Source organism: Python bivittatus, unplaced genomic scaffold (assembly GCF_059951505.1).
Source record: "Python bivittatus isolate LINGU-HERP-01145 unplaced genomic scaffold, Pbiv_v1 ctg000020_np1212, whole genome shotgun sequence".
In the NCBI taxonomy this organism is placed as follows: Eukaryota; Metazoa; Chordata; class Lepidosauria; order Squamata; family Pythonidae; genus Python; species Python bivittatus.
The window spans coordinates 65,410,478-65,435,393 of record NW_028277030.1 but is presented as its reverse complement, the minus strand read 5'-3'; the positions used below and the strand labels follow the sequence as shown (position 1 = coordinate 65,435,393).

Sequence of the window (24,916 nt, the reverse complement as noted above, 5' to 3'; positions counted from 1 at the left end):
GGAGTTGGGTGGTGTAAAAATGTAATAAATAAATACATGATAAATAAATATACCATACTCATGTAGTCTCCAGGAATCAAGCTCAAAGGCCACATTATGTTATCAGATCCATGATTATTTGCTTCAGGCTGCAGCCTGAGAATAAATACCACTGAACTCGGTAGGATTTATTTCAAAGTAGTGATATTTTATTTTATTTTATTTTTAAAAGGGAAAAGAGATATCACTGCATGGCAAGAATTTGCTCTAAACACCTTGCATGTTTGACTTGTCTTCTTCATCTGCACGTGCATTTGTGTCTATCTGGAGCCCACTTTGGCACAGAGGAGGTCAAGGAAAGCAAGCTGAAGAGCCCAAACATAATCAGGACACGGACCTGGTTGGGGATTTGGTGTGAGATGACACCCACGGAATTGTCAGCAGGTACAGGCATACAAGCATCTCCAAATTATGCTGCCTTTCCAGATGTTCTTGAAAGCTTTTGGCTCTGTTGCTGCCACTGCTGATGCAGCTACAGCAAAAAGATAGGAGCAACTTTTAATCAATGATTTATCTGTCCCATCTGCAAAGGCTGTCATTGGAAATAAAAATGACTAAAGTAATAAGATTCAATAGTTGGAAGCTAAAATGATCAGTCACAAAAGCAAAGCCTCTCCATCCAGCTTGTGCTCACTCCCCTCCACCCCCTATGTTTTCCTCATATTGTGAGCTTAGAGAGAAATGTTACCACATTTTCATTATTTTGGATTGTCTTTAGAACTGCAAAACATTAAAACAAACAAACAAACAAACAAACAGGTCAAAAGACCCAGATTTGATTCCTCTGTTTCATCTATTTCAAATTTCTTTGAGGCACCCCTCTTTGGTTCTGAATTCAGGATTTGTCTGAATTTACTAAACACTTCTAACAATGTAGACCTCTCTGTTAAATAATTGGATGACATTTAACAATATACAATAAACTCTCAATTTAATTTAGTCAACTTTGGATGCAATGGACAAAATCTGCCCATATGCTATATGGTTCTGCACATATGTAAAATCCTGCTTGCTGTTTTATGCATGCATAAAATCCCATTTGGATTTAATGGATGTTCTAATTTAACAGACACCCATTTCCCCATTAGTCTGTTAAATCAAGAATTTTTTTCTGTATGTCAGTTCTTGTATCTGCATGCTTGAGCGTCACCTATTCTTTAGTAATGTTATTTATCAAATATTGTCTTATTTTTGCCTTTAAACAAATCTAATTTCACTGCTAGATTTAGATAAAAGATTAGAACTTTAAGTAGAGAAAAGCATATAATTTTAATTAAATAAATAGCAATAAAGCCCTACACTGTAATAAGCATAATGAAGAATTTAAAATAAATATATTTCATTTTGGTAAAAGAATCCAAAAGACTGGTGGAATATTAGGGCTTTAAATATTTCTCATGCTTTAAACCAAGATCAATCTTTTTTAAATACTAGCATTAATTTATCATTAGTTGATGCTAATGTTGGTAATGGTTTCCTTTTTCTTATAAATAACAATAGATGTGTTTTAACAAAGCTGTGCTGAGCAATAAGTGAAACTATTTTATCTACTTTTTCTTATGCTGAAAACAGCCTTAAGCGAAAATAACAAAATAAATATATGACTTCCAGGGGTTTAAAAATTACGTTTAGTTAGCATAAAACATAACTTCTGTAATTATTCACAGCATTGATGCTTTGAGATTGCTATCTACATAAAAGCTGATTATGTTCCTCTCCAAATTATATTTGGCATATTTGTATTGGTCAGCTTGTGGATGCTTAGTATATTCTCACAATGAGAGGTGGTGAAGTCTTACATACATAAAATCATAAATAAATTAAGCGATGGAGATATTTCTGTTTCTGTTCTTAACTGTTTAGCTAATGGGAGCTTTACCAACATTTATCTGAATATGAACAGAACTTTCCAAATGTTCAAGAGATTCTGCTTTATTGGTGTCATTGATTTTGTGGAGATTCTATCTAGAGTAACCCTCTGTTTCTGCTGTTCCTACTCAACTTGGGGGAGTCAGAGGTTGAGACCATGACCATCTCCTATCTGTAGGATCAGCTGATAGGAGAGACAAAGCACTAGGGATGCTTTGAGAACCAATATTGTTCATAACGCCTGGGAAATTTAAGGAAGTTAAACAAAGGGAATTAACAAGTAAAGGCACACTTTTAAATATGTTTCAAAACAATCAAGGCCTTTCCGATATCTCCAGTAACAAACTAATAAGGCAAGTACCATTTCATTTAAAGTGAAATTGGTTATGGTTTTCTCCAACATCTCTACCCCCAGCTTCTTCCAGGTCTGTTTGCAATTCCCTTGAAATTTGTTATCAGAAGACTGAATAAATAATAAATTGCTCATTGTTATTTTGATCTGCTATTTATAGTTTTTTTCTTTTCATTTTCTTTTATTTTCTTAAATTATCCAGTCAAAGTATCATTCAGTTAAAGAAAGCCTAAAGAACAGCCAATGAACTCCTGATTATCTTCATGGGCTCCTTCACATTTTCTGTTTTTTTCTTTTTTTAAAATATGTGTATGGGGTCAATGAAAACATTTTGGTTATGCAGTTTGAAGTTAACCAACCCATGATAAAAAAGAACAATAGTCTGGGTTTTTTTGTATATATAATTATCTATGTCAAATCATTTATTTTAAACAAATATAAATTTTGATCCCCAAGACACAGATTACTGTCTTTATCTATATGGATACTTTCTGGGGTAAATCTATATATTTTTTACGATTTGTTAATTTGGGCTTTTTTTCCAGAGGCAACTGGTTGACCTCTATAAGAAACAAAAATACTGAACTATGATAGGGCATGGCTTGATCCAGCAGAGCTATTCTTATATTTTTGTGAATATCCTAACCAAATGTGTCTGGACAGTACCACATTGCCTACATCTGGCTTACTGGGAAAATAAAGTTGTTTTTGTTTACTCTAGGTTGTTTTGGGTTCTCTTCCCCCTCCAAAATCTATAATGATCACACTCAAGCTAAGGAGGATGCAGGTTCCCATGTCACCAGGCATTACAGCAAAATGGGACTTCTAAACCATTCTTGTAGACTGAAAATATAAAATTCATTCTGTTGGGACCCATTCCTTGCTCCATTAAACCTATTCAGTAGTTAGCCTACAGAAAGGATGTCACATAGAATACTTAGGTAAGCTACTGTTCATTCTTCTGGGTCTCACCATCTCTGCAGAGATGACTACACAAAGGTGATTGTGAAACTATAGGTGACACAGTGTACCCAATGAGGAAAAAAACAACAACAAACCACTCAAGTCAGCCCTTTTGTTCTCCCAAGTATCTGCAATCTGAACTTTTGCACTTTTATCTCTTCACATTAATTAAAAATAGGAATGTTTGTGTGGGACCACATAATACATTCACAATATGCAAAAGAATTTTGACAGGATCAACGATGCTGCCTGACTTTTTTTTATACTAACCCCCTTTCACACTTGCAATGTTTGAATACAGCTGAAATGCATAAAAGCACTTTAAAAATCACCAATAATAGAAATTAAGAAGGGGGGGGGACCGTATAGCTTATAGGAACAATATTCTTTGTAATGTCCATTCACAGTAAACTCAGGATTCTCTTCAAAATTCTAATCTAAAAGGACCATGAAATTACTTCTACATTTTAAAGAAAAAATATACTTCAAGATTATTTTTCTATCTTGAAAAAGTTTACAACTATGTTTATGTGTGATCTGAATAGATACTGTATGTCACTTTGAACTTGAGAGGCTTCCATTTTATCTCACAGGTGTTGTGTGTACCTTCCGGAAATATTGTTTCAGTCTGTTCTATATTATGGCTCAAAGGTCAGCAAATTCAACTATCTTGGCTTCTTTTGTGTTGCTTACTACAATGCTAGAATCCATCACATAGAACCAGAAGGAAATACAGGCCGTCTTACACTTAGAACGAAGGAAATATAGAATACTTCTATCTTAGAATTTCTGTGCTTCATTTACTGAAATTTATCTGTAGAGAAATTAGATCTAGAGGATGTCATCTTCTGTTTAATATCTGTTTTTATCCCTTACATAAGGCAGGTAACCAGTAGCTCTCCAGGTGTTTTGGACCAACTCCCACAATCCTTTTCCATCAGATTACTATCCCTGCCTTCCATTTGTTAAATTCTTTCTACAGACAACCAGCTTAAGAGGAGGGTGATAATTAAGCTGTGCTAAAGGGGTGCTTTGATTTGATGAAGCTTTGATCAAATGAAGTAGATTTGTGAATCGAAGTACAGTACCATTTCAGTACAGTAAATCAAATCATGTGGCACTGAAACCTGTGAGGACCGGTTTTGTCTGATGAATCTACCACCCCTGCCATTTTCATCTCACTTTGTAAAATATGAAACAGGGGCTTTTATATTACAGCCTGCGGACAAAAAAATTTTCAGAATCAGATTATCAAATCAGTTTTCCCTTGGAACCTGAAGTTAAAGCACAATTGAGCTGTACCTTCTTGAATCTCAGATCTCCAGTTTGAACTGAATCAAGTCTGATTTGCACAAGATTGTCCAGTATCTTTTAATTGGGAATCCATTTGGTTGGAAACTCTCAGGATGACTCTGAGGCCCTAGTCAGCCCAGGAATTCCTTTTCAGTATCAGATCTGAGCTCCTAATCTTTGCACAGTAACATCACTTCTTGTCTTCACACAGACTCCATCATTGTCAGTCTTGAAGTCTGAAATTAGATACAAGCAAGCAAATGCACTTTTTGTTGTTGCTACTGACAATGATTGAGAATCAGAAATCATAACAAATATAGACATGCATCTAGTCCAACCTTCTAGCTGCCTCTACTATAGTAATGGACCAGAATAGCTAGAAAAAAATAAAACTAACTTTATGTCTGTCTGATTTTAATTGCCAATTTGTATAGTCCAACTAGTGAGTCTTAAAAATCTATGTAAGGGGAGAAAAATTTATATCATACTTAACATTTTCGTCTTCTGACAAAGCATATTTGCATTTAAATAGTGGGGGTTTTTTCTTTTTAAAAAAATCCTTCAGATTTTCCAGCTGCTTTGTTCTTGGTTAAAAGTAATAATAACCTTCACAATAGACTGATGTGGAAATTATTATTATACCATAAAGGCAGGATTCCAACCCCAGGTAGATATAAGCAGCAGGAGGGGAAGAATTCTGTAGAAAGAGACACTTTATTTCCATATAAATGCATTTTTAAAATAAAGAAGACAGAAGCAATAACAGGTCACATATTGTTTTAAGGAGTATTTTCTGTATTTTTCCCTTTAAAAACTTCGTTCTGCAATTGTTTCTTTGTAGATTTCATGGAAAACCTTGCTATACATTTTCATGCAGAAAATGGTTTTGTATGTAATTTTGCATGGTTTGTACAGTTGTGTGAAAAAGAAAGTACACCCTCTTTGAGTTCTATGGTTTTACATATCAGGACATAATAAAAAATCATCTGGTCCTTAGTGGTTCTCAAAAGTAGGTAAATGCAACCTCAGATGAAGAACAACACAAGACATATTACACCATGCCATCATTTATTTTACAAAAAGAAAGCCAAAATGGAGAAGCCATGTGTGAAAAACTAAGTACACCTTATGATTCAATAGTTACAGAACCACCTTTAGCAGCAATAACTTGAAGTAATTGTTTTCTGTATGACTTTATCAGTCTCTCACATCGTTGTGGAGGAATTTTGGCCCACTCTTCTTTACAACATTGCTTCAGTTCATTGAGGTTTGCAGGCATTTGTTTATGCATAACTCTCTTGAGGTCCTGCCACAGGAGTTCAATCAGGTTGAAGTCTAGACTTTGACTGGGCCATTGCAACACCTTGATTCTTTTAAATTGTTTGGAAATGGCCTTATGCCCCTTTCCAGATGATGGGCAGCAACAATTGCTTCTCTAAGATCATTGCTGATGCCTTTACTCTTTGGCATTGTGTTAACACACATCTCAATGCTCGAGACCAGCAAACTCCTAAAACTTCAGCTTTTCTAGAGGTTGTCACACTAGCTGATGATCAATTGATCAAGGGCATTTGATTAGCAGCACCTGGCTGCTACTTAGCCTCTTCACACCTATGGAAGCAGTAAGGGTGTACTTAGTTTTTCACACATGGCTTCTCCATTTTGGCTTTCTTTTTGTAAAATAAATGATGACATGGTGTAATATGTCTTGTGTTGTTGTTCATCTGAGGTTGTTTTTACCTACTTTTGAGAACTGCTAAGGACCAGATGATTTTTTATTATGTCCTGATACGTAAAACCATACAACTCAAAGAGGGTGTACTTTCTTTTTCACACGACTGTATATATTTAACCAGATTTTTAGAGAATAATGTTCTAGAAGAGAGTAAAATCATTCTTAATTAGTGATATATGCACAAAAGATGCATTGTAAGTATATGGACATGGAGCCATCTAGAAAACTCAGATCAGATATCCAGAAAGAGCCATTTAGGTTTTTGAGTCCAAAGCCTGCCCAAAGATAACTGCCCAGTCTCTGCTAGAATGCACTTCACAAACGGGTAGCGAATTATTATCTGAGACAACTGTCAAACTAGGATACTTTTCTTAACCTTAACTCGAATATTTCTTCCTGTATCTTAAATTCATTATTCTGGGTCTCCCATATTGAGACAACAAAGAATAGGTTTTGACTTGTGTGTGTGTGTACTTGTATTACTTCAGGTATTTGAAGAGTGCTACAATATCTCCAGAGAGCCAGCTTGGTCTAGTGGTCAAGGCATAAGGTTAGAACAAGGACACTGTGAGCTTTAGTCCTGCCTTAGGCACAAAACCAGCTGGGTGACCTTGGGCCAGTCACTCTCTCTCAGCCCTAGGAAGCAGCCAAGGGCAAGCCACTTGTGAAAAATCTTGCCAAGAAAACTTCAGGGAGTTGTCCAGGCAGTCGCCAGGAGTCAACACTGACTTGAAGGCACACACACACACAAAAAACAAACAAAAAAACCCTCACCCCACTCCTTCTTTTCTTCTGAATAATAAAGATATTCCCTCAGGGTCTAGGACAGTTTTTGAAGGACTGCCTTTCAAATCTGAATCATCTTTGTGATGCCCAGATTGCAATCTGACTAGTGAATGGAGTGGCGCAATGTTATCTGCTCTGATGTTTCTCCCCTTCTTGTCACTTCTGAATCTTTCAACTGTGATGCATCTGAACCTTCCACATTCATGAGATAAGACAAGGTCAGTACTAGTCCATGGGTACATAAGAGATCATTTGCTGTCTTGGTTCCATGTAAAAGAGATGGAATATAAATATTACATAAATGGTATATTCACAAACAAATAACTGAGCACTTCACAAGAAGCACAGTGTTCAGAAATATTTTTGAGCACCGAGTAGTTTTCTATCTTCAGTGCTCACGAACAGAACCTTTTGGAAAAATCAGAAATACAGTACATTATTTTGCACGCATTATTTTTCTTCAAAGTATGTATTTCTAATCTAAGTCATCACATTTTTGAATCAAGAACCATGTCAGAGAAGTGCAAAATCAGATGAATAGATCTACCCCAATCTGCATATTAGTCCAGGTGGTGCATGGCAGGTGAGCTTGCATTAGAATTTGCAAAACAACTAATTCCTTAATTAGTTCCTCCTGATGCAAAGATTTATCAAAACCCCCAAATTGGGGGGAGGGGAGGGCATCTGGATCAGGAGGATTTCAGAAATATTTCTGCTTTCCCCTTGATCTTCCAATATGTAAATTAGATGATGCTCATAACAATTTTGAGATCTCTGGACAGGATGTTCTTCAGTTCTTTGTCAGTATAATGCCTTTCTGTATAGCTGTTACCTCTGTTAACTGTTATATAATTATAGTCATCATGATAGAAGCAGCTGAAGAAGAATGCATTTAAGCAGCATCACCTGTTGCAATCACACAACTGTTCCACTTTTAATGGAACACATAATGCTACTGATTTGGAATTTGGCATTTTGTAGTAGATCTTTGTAACTGTTTGTTACTTGGCACACTTTGCCTCCTGGAGAAATTTGACTGAACCAAAATTATGCCCTGTAAAATGGAAAAAGGAATGTCTTTTAACATGTAAAAAAAAAAAATGAAAAAATAAAAAGCATACAGATTGCATCTATGTGTTTGAGTGCATTGAGAAGCTGAATACATCATTCATTAGTAGCACCCCATTTCATGTAGGTGCTGAAAGCTGTGTAATATGCCAATTTTGTTCCGCTTACATGACATTTCAAGGTAGAAATCCTAAGTTTAAAACAAATCACTTGATCAGCAGAAGAATGTTTGAAAAGAATGCAAATGAAAAGAGGACAAAGAACAAGGGAAATTGTGTACAAATGCAAAATGGGTAAAACTGCCAGGCTGACAGGGAAGTCAATTAGAATTATGTTTGTCAGCTTTGAAATCCATTAGAATCTTCTCTGGCAAAGCTGAAAGAACCTGCTATCGTCACAAATGATTGTAAGGGCACATCTGAACAGCTCTAATTCTGACAATTGGTGGAGCTGTTTCAAAATTTCGGTCACCAGGTTTAAATATGCAGGTTTAAAGATCCCAACTCTCTACATAAAATCAACAGCAGAATAACTTAAACCAGCATTGAGTGTTATATTGGTAAGGAAAGTTATTGTGATCACTTGAGAATCACAGCAGAAACAGACCTGTCTTTCCTTAGATATTGCTCAACACTTCTGGTTATATGTCATTGTGTAAACCCAGAAGAAAGTACATTTATGGTCTTTTTATGCATCAAACTGTAGTCCGATTTAACTACATTGGGCCCATTGAAATGATGAACAGAAGTTACACTATACAGAAAATCAAATTATTTCCGTGACGATTTAGCAAAGTTGTCTAATCCCAAATTATCCTTCAATTCATCCTATTTTATCTGATGTAAAAGTAAACATTTGGAACAAAATACAATTTATGTTGAGGCCAAACAATTCAATCAGTTGGATTCAGAAAGTATAGAAACTATTAATGAGGTTACTCGTGAGACATCAGGTCGGGTTTATTCCTGTTCTCATATGGCAAGCTAACTTTAATATATGTTGCCTAAATAGGGCTTTGGTCACTGAGGGCAAATTATTCAAAGCGAGGGCAATGCCAAATTGCCAGTTTTGGAAAGATTGTCTTCAGCCATAAAATCTCATAGCCAAAACTGATTGTCCACGTGTTTGGAGCAGCACAGCTCCTCAGCTGCCTTCTTGAGGGAGCTCACCAGGACACTGTTGTTGTTATGAGCCTACAGTCAGGACTAGATATCGTACATTATTTTGAAAGTCTTTTTTCCGTGGTGCTTGCTTCATGAAAGCAAGAAATTCTCTTTCTCTCTCAATTTATAAAAAAGAGGGGCAGTTGAGTGGAGGGGAAAAAAAAAAAAAGAACATTGCCCCCTCCCTTCTTGGTTTTGGGAACTGTATTTTTAGCATCATGAAATACAGCCTACCTAGGTGGCAACCTTGGCTGATCTAGGTGGCTAAGGATGGGTCAGCTCTATTTAGCGCTTGCATACCAGACTATCTGGGAAATCTGAGGCTGTAGGCTAAGCTGGGAAGTTGGAAAAATATCCTGGAAGAAGACAGAGGCAAAGGAACTCTCTGTCACTGCCAAGAATGTATTCCTATAAATCACCAGGAATCCATCTTGACTCAAAGGTGACTTTTGACTATAAATATTCTCCATCCTTTTTTTAAAATCTGTGTGCAGAATGTAATATCCATAACTGCCAAAATAGAAGTCTGCTAAATAGTCTCGTGTTCAGGATATAACTTCATTTAACCAGGAGACAGGTGGCAATAACCAATGAGTCTTCAACCTGAACTTGGCTAACGCTTATAGTTTCTGGAAGATTTGCTTGTTTGATAGCATGCTTATTTACGTGGGCACCCAACTTGCCATTGGGATTCTGGCTAGGTAAAATAGGGTTAAACAGAAAGCAACAAACAAATAATAAGAGTAAAAACAATGAAAGCCATGGTACAACTGAGGCCAAACTGCAATCATATTTACAATCACAAACCACTGCAAGATGGAAGCTGTGGTATGGTAGTGATGGGAAATAATAGCAACAGCTATAAAACATTTATTAAGTGTATGGCTCCTTAAAGGAAGCTCCTGGTTTCTTTATTTTTAAAACCTCTTATCGTGGAGGCTAAGGGTTCACTATAAACAGAAAAACAATTTAAATATAGCAGTGAATAAAAACCATTATACAATTTCCTTTATTAAAAATATGAATATAAAGAACAACAAGAAAATAAAACATTTAAGGGTTCATTTTACTGGAGAGTATACTTATAATGAAAGTGAGAAACTCGTTCAGAATCGGGGCCCATTCCGCAGGGGCTGCTGCGTGTCTTTTAGAAGCTTGCCATTTCCTTTCCCTCTGCCCTTAGATCTTTTCTTATACTTATAGCTTTTCCTTTACTTCTTTTCATATTCTCTTCTCCTTTTCCCTAATCCTCTCCTAAGAATGATGGTTGGCTGCCAACTGTCTTAAAAACTCTTTTCCTATTGGGTATGTCCCACATCAATCTTCGCTGCCCTGAATACTTTGCTTCCTGTATTCTCTTTTCTTTTTCTTCCACTTGTCTTGTCTCACCCGTTGGATCATCATCAAGCATCATTATCATTTCTGAAAGCACATAAACATGTATACATTTATCACTTCAAAGAGACACAGTGTAAGGAAATAAAGAAAACGTTGAAGACAAATTTTTGCCATGGTGATGGCACTGGGTAGCCAAGTCTCTGTCCTCCCATATTCTCTTCACAGAACAATTCTGAGAATAAAATAGCATAACTCTTTTCCTTAAATAGAAAACAGGACATGGTAAATTCCACCTGTCTTAGCCACAGGGGTTTAATTTCTAAAACTATAGAAGTATTTTGAGGAAAGGATGGGCCTAGGCTGGCTTGCCCAACTACTATGCCCTGCAGATTCTGAATCTACTATGCCCTTCAATTCTCTGTGTGGAGATTAGAATAGAAAAAAGGGAAATACAAAATGTAAGCATGGACTTGTTAGATTAAGACAAGAGCTCAGCATCATCTTTCTAAGAAGTACCAACTGTGAGGGCTGAACCTAGCATGGTAGAAACTACTGGTGTCTAAGCTAGAAAGAACATTATATGAGCCTGTCTGAGTCACCAGGTCTGCCAAGCAAACCACCAACTATCTAACACAGATAGGAGGGAAGAAAAAGGAAATATTTAAATTGTGGAGGGGGGGGAGGGAGGCTCTGACTTCTTTGCATTGCAATGAGCAATCAGCCAGTTTATTTAAGGGTTCATCCTTGTCTGCACTACATTCTAATCTAGCCATGTTGTCTAAGAGTCTTCTGCCTTGACAAGCCAAGAACTGAACAAGGGATTAAGCATCTAGAGACCTATGATTGACTGCTGAATTCCCTCATGTCAAGCCTGACACCAACCATGTATAAAAAGTTCATATACAGAACACGAGCATAAACAGCTTTTGTTTTCCATTGACGAGTATTCAGAACTCTTAAACCATAACAAACCCTGGTTCCAGTTAAGCTAACATGTGGTTCTTCTTGTACTTCCATTTATAATCTTCACCTTAGTAATCTTTATATTTGAAGGTAAACTAAAATATTTAGCATTTAGTCATTTAAAATGTCAGAAACATTATAAATATACTAGGGTTCTTTTTTTTTTTTTTTAACTTTAATGGTGGAAATGCAGGTTCAAGACTTGAGCACTGACTTAATTTCTTTTACCTGTTTGTTAGGACCTGTGTCCACAACAACCGTCATAGACAACAAGAACGGAACAGTTTCTGTGCCGCATATGAAAATGTCCAAGAGATCAGTATCAGAAGATTTTGCAACAACCTTCAGTTCGCCTGCAGCGTGGCTCCTTGTCGTTGCTCTAATCATTACCTGGTCAGCCGTGGCGATTGTCATGTTTGACTTGGTGGATTACAAAACCCTGGCAGGTAAGATGCATATATGCTACGAAAGATAAGGTATTCATGCATGCAGCGAATCCTGGTGAGAAGTTTCATCTGGAAACCACTAAATCATCCTTTTCCACAAACTGAGTTACAAACTAAACATGATACATTAATGTTGATTTTAATTTTAAAATATCCAGGATACCCAGTTCCTGTGCTGCACAGATGGATTCAAACTAGGGAAGGGAGATGGGTTCTATCAACTGTGTGTTGCCAATTCTGTCCCCACTGGGGACAGTACAGTTTTCTCACTGCTTCTGCTGAAAAGGGATTTTGCATGGCTGTACTTTTTATTGTTTTTATTGTTTTATTATTTCACATGACTCATGCAAGATTCCTGCAGCTATCACCCTGACCAGGCAATGCTCCTGCAACTGTAGTTGCATCACAGTTCCTTCTGTCTCCCTTGGTACAGGATGCCATTGTGCTCACTCCATTTTGGCTTTGTTGGCACCAGATGCCACAGGGTTGCTATTATACATGGGCAGATCATAACTGCACAAATTCTGAAGTCCGCTCTAAGATAGGCATTCTTTATGGTTCCTCAAAAGCTACTGCAAGGGTACAGGTCACCACAAGGTCAGAACTATTAAAGTTCCGGAAGTCCCTCAAGACCTATGTCATCAGGCCTGGGACTCCCAGGGGATGGGTGACATTTTAAGACAGCTCCATCATTGCAGGTAACACTGTCTCCTGTGCCTCTGCTTTGTATATTTTACTAATGATTGTTTTTTACTTTCAATTATGATGAGTGTTTTTATACATTTATTGTTTTATTTAATTCTTGTACGCTGTCCAGAGTCACTTTTTGTTAGATGGGCAGCCATATAAATTTGATAAATAGATTCCTTTGTCATGTGCTGCCAACATTTTCATTCCCCAGTCAGAGAACAAACTCACTCATTATTGATTTCTTCCTCCTGTTTCACTCCACACACCCCACTTGTCAGGTAGGTTATTTTTGAACACAAACATAGCACACTTTTAGAAAAGTGCTATACTGGCATTGAGAAACTGCCCAATTAACTGATAACTGGCACTGAGGAAGGGTTGTAAGAAGCACTGGAAAAGATCCCTCTTATTTTACCCTGTCCTCCCCTTAGCGTCTTCCATCTGTTAGTTGGGCAACTTGACAAGGGGCTACTAGAACCCCATTCTAAGCAGCCATTTTAGCTCACCCTCCACCCCACCTCATGTTAGGAAGAGGCATTGGTGGTGGTTTTCTCACTAGCCGATGACACTTGGTGGTAGGTAAATGGAGCCTGGGAATCCACCCAACCCGTTTCTTAACTTGGCCTACAATAGGTAAATATAGATAGGTAAATATATTTACCTATTGGCCTACAATAGGTAAATATAGGTTCACTGGCCTTATTACTGAGCCAGAATAAGGATTTACAATAGAGGCAGCAAATGTTATGCTGACATATTTTTCTGCTGATCTAAGGACTGTTGGACAGCACTTTAGCTCAGCCATGAGAAAGAGCTCTACATGTGTAGATTGTTGCCAAAGTCACTAATATTACCTCAATGCTGTTGCCAAAGTGGTAAGACAGAATTCAACAAGCTTATTGTATCCAGGTTTACCTGAAACTGGAGGATAACAGTGATTCCACAACTTTTTAAAAACAGACACAAAAGAACTCAATATACTATATACAATTATCAAACATTGCTCACATGTCTCACATGAGCAGGTATGTATGCACAGATCTATTTGTTTTTCTACATCATTTAGATAACTGTAGGTACAATATAATAATTACTCATGAATATTTCTAGTTAATTCACTGGTCAAATTAAAAAGAATGTATCAGTGGATTATACCTTTACATTCACTCATCTTTATTAAGCCAAGGTTCTAATTTCTTTGGAATTGTTAAGTAACAGAGAATTTACTTTCTTCATGCACACACATGATAACCAATGGATATGGAATGGGATAGGTTTTTTATAGAATAGGATAGATTGACTTAAGTTGAAAAGTTCATATTATATATATCCATCTCTTAAATACAATTAATAAAATAAGTTTTTAAGGAAAATCATTTGTGGAAAATAATGTATATCTTTTTAGATTGTCATGTAGATTTTGTTGAAATACTTTTGAAAATTCAGTTTAATGAAAAGCATTTCCTATCTTCAATATCTGACAAAAATTAGTTTAATTCACACATATACAGTAACAGTTTGCCATTATTAGCAAAGAAGACATCTAATTGCCTGCATAAATTACTCTCATTTGCAGTTATTTTATTGCATTAAATATATTGCCCTATTCACATATAATTGAAAAAATACTAAACAAATCTTTGTAGCCTATCCAAACCATTAAAATATTATTCATAATTATTTAGCAAGCACAGAAATGAACTGGAGACCAAAATTTAATCCTCAGTGGTCTCATTAAGATTGGAAAGTGAAGAGAAATAATTTGCACAGACAAAACTGTGAGACACTTAATGTAAAACAATTATAATTAGGGCTCAGCTGAATTTTGCAGATTTCAGGATTGTTTGGAAATTTGCATATTCAGCAAGAAATTATCCTCTGTCACATAGTGGAACAACACCCAGATGTTTTTCTATATATATTATAAGTTCAGGATCTTATATCAGGAAGGGACCAGATGAAGACTTCTGAAGTATGTTTATTTTATAGAATTTAGAAGCCCAGTCTGTCTAAATTCCACCCAAAACACAGGAATGGACAAATCTGTCAATTTCAGTTTCAACCAATTTGTTTTAGCTTCACATAAGCTCAGTTTAGTCTGGTCTTGTGTCAACCTGTGTTTTTGTGTTTTAAATCAGAATTCAGAAGGAAAATCATACACATTTCTCTAAATGTTAGATGTGCAGATCATCTACTCAGAATCCTGTGATCATACCACAGAAATTTAGCAGCAAAGTGCTTGATTTTTTAAACATTTTTTTTAAAATATAAAAGTGCAATGGAGAACAAAAGGTCTCCTATTTCTATCCTTAAAACTCACTATCTCACATAGCACCAACATTGTGTTACAGATATGTGGGCATTGTACTACTGAATTTTATTGACCACAATTTTAGGTGATAGGCAAGGCAGGGACTTTAAGGGTGGAAATGGGACTGGCTTGCCTTTTGGAGGCCATCTGTTCTCATTTCCACCTTTTCTGCTGTAGAAACCAAAACAAGAAAAAAGGGACCAAAACAATTGGTCCTTCTCCTTCCAGAAGACCTCCTGAAGTCCTCCAACTGGTGAGAGATACAGATTGTAGCTCTGTATCAGAGGAAGTTGCCCATTCCTGTCTTAACATATGTTTTTGCATGAACCTCTCCTAGTATTCACAGTATTTTTAACTAATTCCATACTTGTCCAATGTTCATTTATTTTATATTATTTACAATGTTTGTAGACCACCCAAATCAAGAGATTCTGTACAACAAGGTAGGAAAAAATAAAAACAACAGGTTAAAACACAGCAATACATAAATTACAAGAAGAACTCAAGGACCCAAAGGATGATAGAATAAAACAAGTGTAATTGTTATGTGCTGCATATACTTAGGAGGCACATTCCAGAGCTTGTGGGCACTACAGAAAAAGCCAACTGCCTAGGCCAAGTAAGGTGGAGTTCCCATAGAAGGAGGGCGCTCACCAGGTCCTCTCAAGTTGTTCAGACTAAAATCAATTCTGGGAAGGCCGGTCTTAATATAACCCAGTGCTATGCCACATAGGGCTTATTTTATTTATATTTTCCTAATATGTGCATTTTTGAAGGCACATTTACTTACATATTCAGTTTTGGGTGCATTTTTAAATTGCAGAATGCTCTGAAAATACTGGAAAGTGCAGATTCCAGTTCTTTGATGAGCCATACGTTCTAGTCCATATATGGCTTATCAAAAAGCCAATCAGATAAATGTGAATTAAAAACATTGTTCTACCGTCCTTATTTATCTGGACTAAACTTTAAATACCATCCTTTCCTATCTGGTTTGGGCAATCTATCTTTTTTCCCTCTCTCTGCTTCTTAAGAGTTATATTCCTCAAACTTGTAATCATGGGGTGGGGCTGATAAACAAGCAGCAGGTTTAACAAGAGTCTAGAATGGTGAATCCCTTAGCAATGCCCATAGCAAACTGTGATGTTGCCAATGCCTCCCTCTTCCTCACCCCAACATGGGGTGAAGTATCATCAGTGTGATAATCATACCCAGCTTTACGTCACTGCCTCTGGCTGACCAAGTGATGGAGTGGAGATTCTGTCTTGGTGTCTGGGGTGGTGGGGTTCTGGATGGGGAAGAATAACCCTGGCAAGACTGTGTGGCATTGGGTTTCCTGGATCCAAGGATTTGCCACTTCTTGTTCTGGATGGGACTGCACTGTCCCAAACTGAACCAAGTACAACCTGGAGGTTCTTCTAGACTCATGGCTCCTGTTCAAGGAAGAGATGATAACTGTGGCCAGGAGGGCTTTTATACAACTTCATCTTGTGCACTGGTTGAGTCCTTTCCTGGACTGGGAGGCTCTGTTCACGGTCACTCATACCATAGTCACTCCCAAGTGGATTACTGCAATGTGCTCTACATGGGGCTGCTATTGAAGAGTGTCTGAAAGCTGCAGCTGATGCAGAATACAGCAGTCCAGGCAGTTATTATTGTACCTCAGTGTGTGCATATACAGTGGTACCTCGGTTCACGAATGCTTCTGTTCACGAACAATTCGGTTCACAAACAGCTCCGTTCACAAAATTTTGCCTCCGTTCGCGAACGCTGGATCGGGTTACAAACAGGATCCGCGGCCATTTTCCCTCCCGTGACACGTGGTTGCGGCTTCCTGTAGGGAGGGGGACTCTCCCTCCAAGCAATAGCCACCTCCCCACCTGCCTTCCTGTCCTCCACGCCAGAAGTCGTGTCGAGCAAGGTTAGCTTTCTCTCTCTTCGTACTGTACTTTGTGTCATATTTTTGCGGTTTAAAAAAAAAACCACATATGGTTCAGAACGGATTAACTGTAATTACATTGAACCTTATGGGGAAATTTGATTCGGGATGCGACCGAAAATCGGTTGGCAACCAAATTCAGAGAGGTCAGAATGGATTAACCGTATTTACATTGAACCTTATAGGAAAATTTGATTCGGTTCACAACCAATTCGGTTCGCGACCAGAGTAACGGAACGAATTATGTTCGTGAACCGAGGTACCACTGTATATCAGCTGCATTGGTTGCTGCCCCTGCCCGATGGAACACCATTCCCCCGAGCTTCAATTGGCCCCAGCCCTGCTGGCCCTTCCAAAGGCCCTTAAGAGATGGTCACGTTCCCAGGCATGGGGATCAGCACTTTAGGGACAGCCTATGATGTGCTGCGTTGGTTAGATTGGTTTGGTCTCTCAACTGCTTCATGTGTAGTTATGTTTTATACTATGTTTTGCATTGTTTTTACTGCTGTAAGCTGCCCATAGTTGCTATGTGAGCTAGGCAGTTATATCAATCAAAGAAATTATAAAAGAGCACTCAGAGGTATATTGGGGGGGAAAAAAAAGGAGAGAGCTTCTGATAATTATGAAACAACACAGATTGTTCCCCCTGCTTTTATAAATAATAATGAAGTATAGAGCACAGAAGTAGTGTGCTTCATCTTCTAACAAATATCATCCAATTTAACAGCTTATTTAAATCCAGCCTTAAAATCATCAGATTGATTTTTTGGTTGTCATAAAGTCATTGCTTGAAATTTAGTATGTATAATATTACCTTGAAGCTCATAATTTGCTGTGATTATCTGTGGGTGAGAGTTTGTTCCCCCCCCCTTTAGAATGAGTCCTTTGGATTGAAAAAGTAGAATTAGATGCACAATGATTTTGGAGTATGCAAAGTTGCTTCCCTGAATAATGGCCACTACCAAGATGTGCTTTTGCCAAAAGGTTTTATACCTCTGATTACCTCTTTGTGGTGGGGCTTTGATTCTCATTGTCAGTTTCTCCCATATTGACTTGCTTGAGTGATCACTGCTATAAATGTAAATAGCACATACCGTAGATGTACAGTCTCATGAACTGTAGTGTGGATACTGATATATAGGAGAACAGTGATCACTGGGGCTAATTCGTGGAGACTTCACTGTATGGGCAGCCTTGATGTTGCATATATATTTTAATACATTTGAATTTCCCAGGTTGATTCAGATAATTTGAATACATCTGAATCTTCCTTGTTGATAGAGGTAAGCCGCATTCTTCACTGAAACAAATGACTAGACGTGCATCTTCTGGCAAGGTACTTAATGCCAATACAAAGTTGATTTAAGGCAAATATGTAAAACAGGAATATGGGATGCCTATACGGAGATGTTCTGATAAGTTTGTAGCAACAGATGTATTTTGATTTCAGAGTTTGAACTCCTGCAATGTAGCTTTTAGCTCAAATAGTAACTCTAAATTACTCTAAAATGCAGCCTTAAAGACACAAAGAATATCCCTTACTAAAGACAGAAGGAAATACTCCAGTGAATTTGTTTAGATTTCCATGGTCACAGAAGAAATTGAGAGCCAAAAAAATGCTGAATTGGAAAAGCATTATTTCATGTGGCTGATTTTACTGCTATGAAAGAACAAGTTTGCTTTCCTATTTTGGACCAAACTGGAGTTTTTGCAACAATAATGTAGGAAAGTTACAGATGAAGAGGTTAATCCAGTTTGGTTATAAAAAGTGTGAGAATTAAAGAAAGCTTACTAAATGTGATTATCAAAGAAAATCCAAGCTAATTCAGATTTTCTTGCAAGAAATGGGCACCATAAACTCTCCAGAATAATAGTTTTAGATTTTGTCAGGTATGGCCCAGATATTTAATTAAACTAATATTAAAGTTTGGGAACTTTTGAAAAAAAATACTCTAAATTAAATCAGATTAGAAAGATATCTAGCCCCAACTTGTTGCAAAAATGAAGATTCAAGCATGTCCAAATCTGAATAATATTAGTTATAAGAATTGCAATTATTACATATCTTAAGAACCCCTGTGAGAAAATCTATGAAGCTGTAAAGATTCAGATACAATAAAATCCACAACCAATGGAAAAAAAATAACAGCAGAGATAAAAAGTCTAACTGATAAGATGCAAACATGAAAGTACCATAAAATATGACACATAATCAAAAGCTGAAGAAGCCATCAGAAAGAAGAGTTAAGACCACGTCAGTGGGACAAAAATTCAGCTCTTAAAAAGCATGGGAGAACAGAAGTGTCTTGGCCTAGCCCTGTGAAGTCAATAATAAAGGCACCTAATAAGTTCCAAGGACAGAAGTCCTCTCTCTCATGGTTAACTTCTGCTTAAAGCAGTGTTGTCCAAACCTGGCCACTTTAAGATGAGTGGACTTCAACTCCCAGAATTCCCCAGCCAGCCATGTTGAAGTCCACTCATCTTAAAGTGGCCAAGTTTGGGCAACACTGGCTTAAAGGCAGCACATGAAGAACAGCTTTGAAAATCCCCTAAGGATATTGATTGAGCAATAACCAAGAACTGGAGGTTCTCAAGACAGAGATGTTAGTTATATCAACAGCCAACAAGCTGGTCATTTCAAGGCCATGAAATGCAGAGCAAAGTGTTCTTTGAAACGTGGGGAAGGTGGGAAGAATACATGTACCAGGGAACTGAATCATCATGCTGACAGAGAACAACCAACTGTTTAATAGGATTGCAATCTAGTCTGCAATATTCTTATCTAGATGCACTACCTCAATGAGAGATTTTTGCCAGGTTCAAGCCTGGCAGCCTAATTAAGTTATGTAAAACTGGGGTTGAAGATTTATAGCTGAGTTCTGGTCCATGATTATGGCTGGGCAGTGCTTCAAATCTGAAGGCAAATATGTGCTTTGCTGTGTGCCAAAGTACAAATATCTTTTTTAGGACCAGAGGGCAGGCCCAAGAAAATATATGACTGCTTTAAGGAGTTGCAGAAAGGTGCTACATTCATACCCCTGTGGGCTCCAAAGCATCTTAGTATGGATCTTAGGGTCTTTTAGGTATTGACTTCTTACACCAAGTAGACCTTTATAGGGCAAAAGTAGCCTCTTGAACTGCACTACAGTTAAACTGATAATCGATTAAGGCAAAATATCACTGGTATATTTACAAAGTCTAGTTTCAATTAAAACCTTTTTCAGGTCCACCAAACATCATTAGTTCTTGATCAGGCATCAAGAACTTACATTTGTTCATCCCTAGTTTTGAGCTGGAGCTAACACAGACACAACTCATTACACTCTGTTCTCACTCAAATTTCATTACATCCAAGATGTCATATTTAACTAAGTGGATATATTGTATAGATCAACAGGTCTTATTATCTAGCAAATCAGATTGTATCCCAGTATTTTCCCTTCCAACATTTATTTTAACTTTTTGGCCTTTTTAAAAGAAAATGTTCTTCCCCTTCTAACAGGTCATAAATTGTGTTTTTCTATCACATTTTGTAGGCCTTTACCCAGGCTTTGAGTTAGGGTGGGTGACGGGCCCAGGATGTTTGATTGATTGTTTTCTCATGGTAATCTTTCTCTTGGGATTTGGGTTTTTTAAATTGTATCTTATGACTGTTTTTACTGTATGCCAGAAAATTGTTGTAGACAATTGGGCAGCTTTATTTCTAAATACATACATACCTGCATTTTGTGAACTGGCCATTCAGCCTTAAAGGGCCTAAGAGTGTCAGTGGTTTGGTTATGGCACTGGGTAAATTAAGAACAGTCTGCCAAAATTGTATTAGTTCTTGATACAATGCATTTTTGCTAGTCTTTGGCATGCAGAAATTGTAAATTGTAAAAATGAAATTAGCCATGGATTTATAGCAAGTAGATATTTTGGTAGGAAACAGAATTTAAAGCAGAGCTCCTTTATTTTTCACAGTTCTGTCAAGGACAGAATTTTAGGTGTCCATAGTTCTTGAGAAGAGAAAAAAGCTGCCCTATTCAGTATGGCCTGGTAGACAAGGTGTTGGATTAGGAGGAGGGAGGCCCAGATCCTAATCGAACCATGGAAGTTCTCTGGGTGACTTTGGGCCAGTCACTTTCTCTCAGCCCAACCTATTTCACAGGGTTTTTGTTGTAGGGAAAAAATAGGAAGGTGTGCTGTGTATACAAGCCTGAATGAAGAGTGAAACATAAATAACAAAACAAAAGGGTGGAACATAAATTTTAAAAAATTACTTCAGATTCTTCAGCTTTATAAGGTTGACAAGACTACAAAGAAGGAATAGAACAGTATTGCAAAGCAGGAATGGATGTCAATGTAAATACTTGCTTGAATTTTTATGACAAATATCCATCTTGACCAAGTTTGTCATTCTACAGGTAGTCCTCATTTAGTGACCACAATTTGGACCAGCACCTTGGTTGTTAAGTGAAGCAGTCACTAAGTGAAACCATGACTGTGCTTATGATAGCTTTCCTTTGCTTTACAGACCTGCAAATGTTGTAAAGGGAAGGATTGGTCACAAAGTTCCTTTTTCATCACTGTCGTAACTGTGAATGGTTGCTGTACGAGGCAGTCACTAAGCAAAGAATATCCGTAATTCAGTTTGTATCCCCATACAAATTGTTTGTTGTCCCATATTACTGTCCCTGAGGGAAAAATTACTGTCAGGACAGGAAAGGATAGCAAAATGAAGCAAGTGATAATTATATCATCTTCAGCTTCTTGGAATCACAGAGTTGAACACATTCTAACATGATAATTAAAAAATGGCAGTTGTTGACCGGCTGAAAATATAGCTGCTTGGGAGGCCAGGATAAAATAATTCCATAGGTCAGTGACCGGATGCTGGAGGGATGGGTGCTATGGCTAATTGGAGCTGAGGTTGTCACTAAATCAGAATGAAGCATTTCAGACCACTCTCCTGAAGGGCTTAAGAAGGTTCAGGTAAAAAAAATAATAATAATGCCATTTTTGAATAACAGCTGGAAAAAATGAGTATGGAATGCATTTGCAGTGTACTGGGCATGGGTAGAAGATGACATTATTAGTTCCTGCACACAAGAAGCAGTGGGTGGCCTGTACTGCTGATGGGACAAACAGAGAGTGCAGATCTGCCCTAAGTGTTCATGTTCTCAGTATTTAATACCTTCCTCAAGGCTAAAAAAGCCTTGGATCAATTTTCTACTTGATCGCTTTTGGAGGCATCCCTGCTACCATCATTTTTTCTGAGTTGTATTCAGACATTATGTTCGGTTATGGTTGCTGACCAAGCCATCATAGCCTGATTCATATATCATGCCAAACCAAACCAAACAGATTACACTACAGTTTAGCACAGTCTCCCTCTTGGTGCCCTTTACATTATGATAGAAATTTCTAGAATTTCTAGTAATAACCATGCTGTCTGGGAGATGTTGGGAAGGTCTAGTTTAGCTTGATGTGGGAACTTACTTTACTACTTGTAGTAGCAGATGATAGCAGGTAACTTCTCTCCCCAAATGAATCTGTGAAAAGCCAGAGAATTAGGTCTCTAACATACATTTTGCTGAGCTGGCAGAAATGCTAATCTGATAACAAGTATCAAGTTCAGAATAACTATCTTTATTTAACTTGGGTGATTTGAACATTAGAAGCACAGATGGGTTTATCAGGTTTTGTAGACCATATGAATAGGTGTCCATTTCTAAACACAATGATGAGAAAATGGCTGTTATGTTATGACACAAGCTCTACCCTTTCATATTTGCATCATGATGTTGCATGCAAGTACATAAGAGGCAGAGTTTGTACTGAGATGGCATGATAAGCTTTTTATCACTTCATCCCCTACCCACCCCCATGGGCACCTACAATCACACAGTGACTTGCCTGCCTAGTACAAAGTTGGCAGATTTCATACATTGCTTAAATAAACAGCTCAACAGTGCTAGAGACAATGATCTCCTTTGACACCAGTGACATTGGAAAATACAATTGGCCAGCCCTGGAAATCAATTTTAGGCTGCTAGGTAGCAGATTGAAGCCCAGGAATTAGAATGTTGATTACATTCATAGAATGCTACTTATTCCACTCATAGGAATAACTAAACAGGCAGAGCTCAAGGATCTCACTGTGTTGATAAAATAGTGGTATCCAGTGGAGGGATTCACATTTGACAGGTCTTGGGGGACATTTCTGGACAAACAAAATTGGAGAGATGGACTCCACTTGAACCGAAGTGGAATCAAACTGCTGACACTTAACATCAACACAGTGCCAAAGCAGCTTTGAAGTAATCCACTGGGGAAAAGCTGACAGGTGCTAAGCAGCATCCTGTTTGGAAGGGTGAGATGTTTCAAAAAATAATATAAGGCATATGACCAATTTGGAACTGGATTAGTGGATAGACATGAGAGTCTGGAAAAAAAAGGCCATGAAAATCTCACACCCACATTTCAATAATAACAACTACAGCAACAACAATAATATCCAGTCTAAATATCTGGCTGACTGTGCAACCAACAATATAAATACTAATACTAATAAAAAATAGCAACATCTGCCTATCTCAGATCCTTGGGAAGGACTTGATAGGTGAATAAAAATGCCAAATTTGGCCTAAACATCTGGCTGACTATGTGACCAGCAATCAATATGGTATGTAGGTATTTCTGTGTCAGTGCTAGAAGTCTTCAAGCTAGGATGGGGATGTTAGAGTACTTACTTGTGAATGAGAAGATAGATATAATGGTTAGTGGAAACCTGGTGTAACAGTGAAAATCACTGGGATGCAATCATTCCTGAAAATATACTTCATAGAAAGAACAGAAAAGGACATACTGGTGGAGATATAACTTTTTATCTGAGTAAGGTTATAAAAGCTAGTCTATCATGAAGATTGGTCCCCTCATAAGATTTTTTCTACAAAATCTCCAGCCAGAAATATAAATTAGATATAGAGATATGCTATCAAACACTAGATCAAAATGCTCAGGGAGGCATGCAAGAAACTGGGTATATTCATGTTCATAGCATGATTAAGAAACCAAATATCTTGGTACTGTAAAATGATTGTGCCTTAGGATACTTGGTCTTGGAACCAACCAGAGTAGCCACCCAAGACCTAATCCTGAGTAGTAACCATTAGCTGGTATGAGGTGTAACTCTTGTGGAAATGATAATAAAAAGTGGCCATGATCTTATTACATTTAGCACATGCGCCAATAGGAAATTGCCTAGCAAGGTCAGTCACACTGGACTACAAAAGAAAAATGTCCCAAAATGAGGGGACTGATGAAAAAGTAACTGAAAATAAAAAGTAAACAAAGCCAGTTCCTTGATAGTGTCTGGAAGTTATTTAAAACCACAGTAATTGAGGCTCAGCAAGAAAAATACCATGTTGTAAGAAAGGATCAGCAAAATCCAGGAAGATACCAGCATGGATTTATTGTAGAGTCCAAGAAACTCTAAAAATTAGGAAGGCTTCCTTCAGGAAATGGAAAATGTGTTTTAACTATGAGAAATATAAGACAGACAAGCTGTCAGAAAAAGTATACTGTAAAATAATAATTGTTAAAAATGCACTGAGGGAAATATGAACTTCTTTCAATGTATTGAAGTAGAAAATCAGCTAGGAAACCAAAGGAGATCCGGGAAATTTTAGACTAGCCAGTTTAATGCTCTTTCTGGGTGAACTGGTGGAAATGGTAATTGTACAAAAAATAATTAAGTATATAGAGGGATATGTCTTGCTGAAGGAAAATCAGTATGGATTCTGCAAAAGTAAATCCTGCTCCACCAACCTTCTAGAGCCTTTTGAGAGAATCAACAGGCTCATGGATGGAGGTAAAACCCGAAACCTACTGTGAAGAGATCCAAAAATATATCTTTAAATTGGGTGACCGGTGAACCAAAAGATCCAGCAGGGCCACTCTAATGCTGTAGTCTCATT

The 24,916-nt window shown here is 37.4% G+C and overlaps 1 protein-coding gene across 38 annotated transcripts in view; it reads left to right on the top strand.

The window, feature by feature from the left end:
* The window catches only part of TRDN (triadin), a 241,826-nt gene that overhangs the window by 6,184 nt on the left and 210,726 nt on the right, over positions 1-24,916 (top strand). For all 38 annotated transcript variants that reach the window (XM_088140165.1, XM_088140069.1, XM_088140090.1 and 35 more), the window contains exon 2: positions 11,809-12,015. In XM_088140165.1, the coding sequence (XP_087996291.1) occupies positions 11,809-12,015 (207 nt within the window). The remainder of the gene's footprint in view (positions 1-11,808; positions 12,016-24,916) is intronic.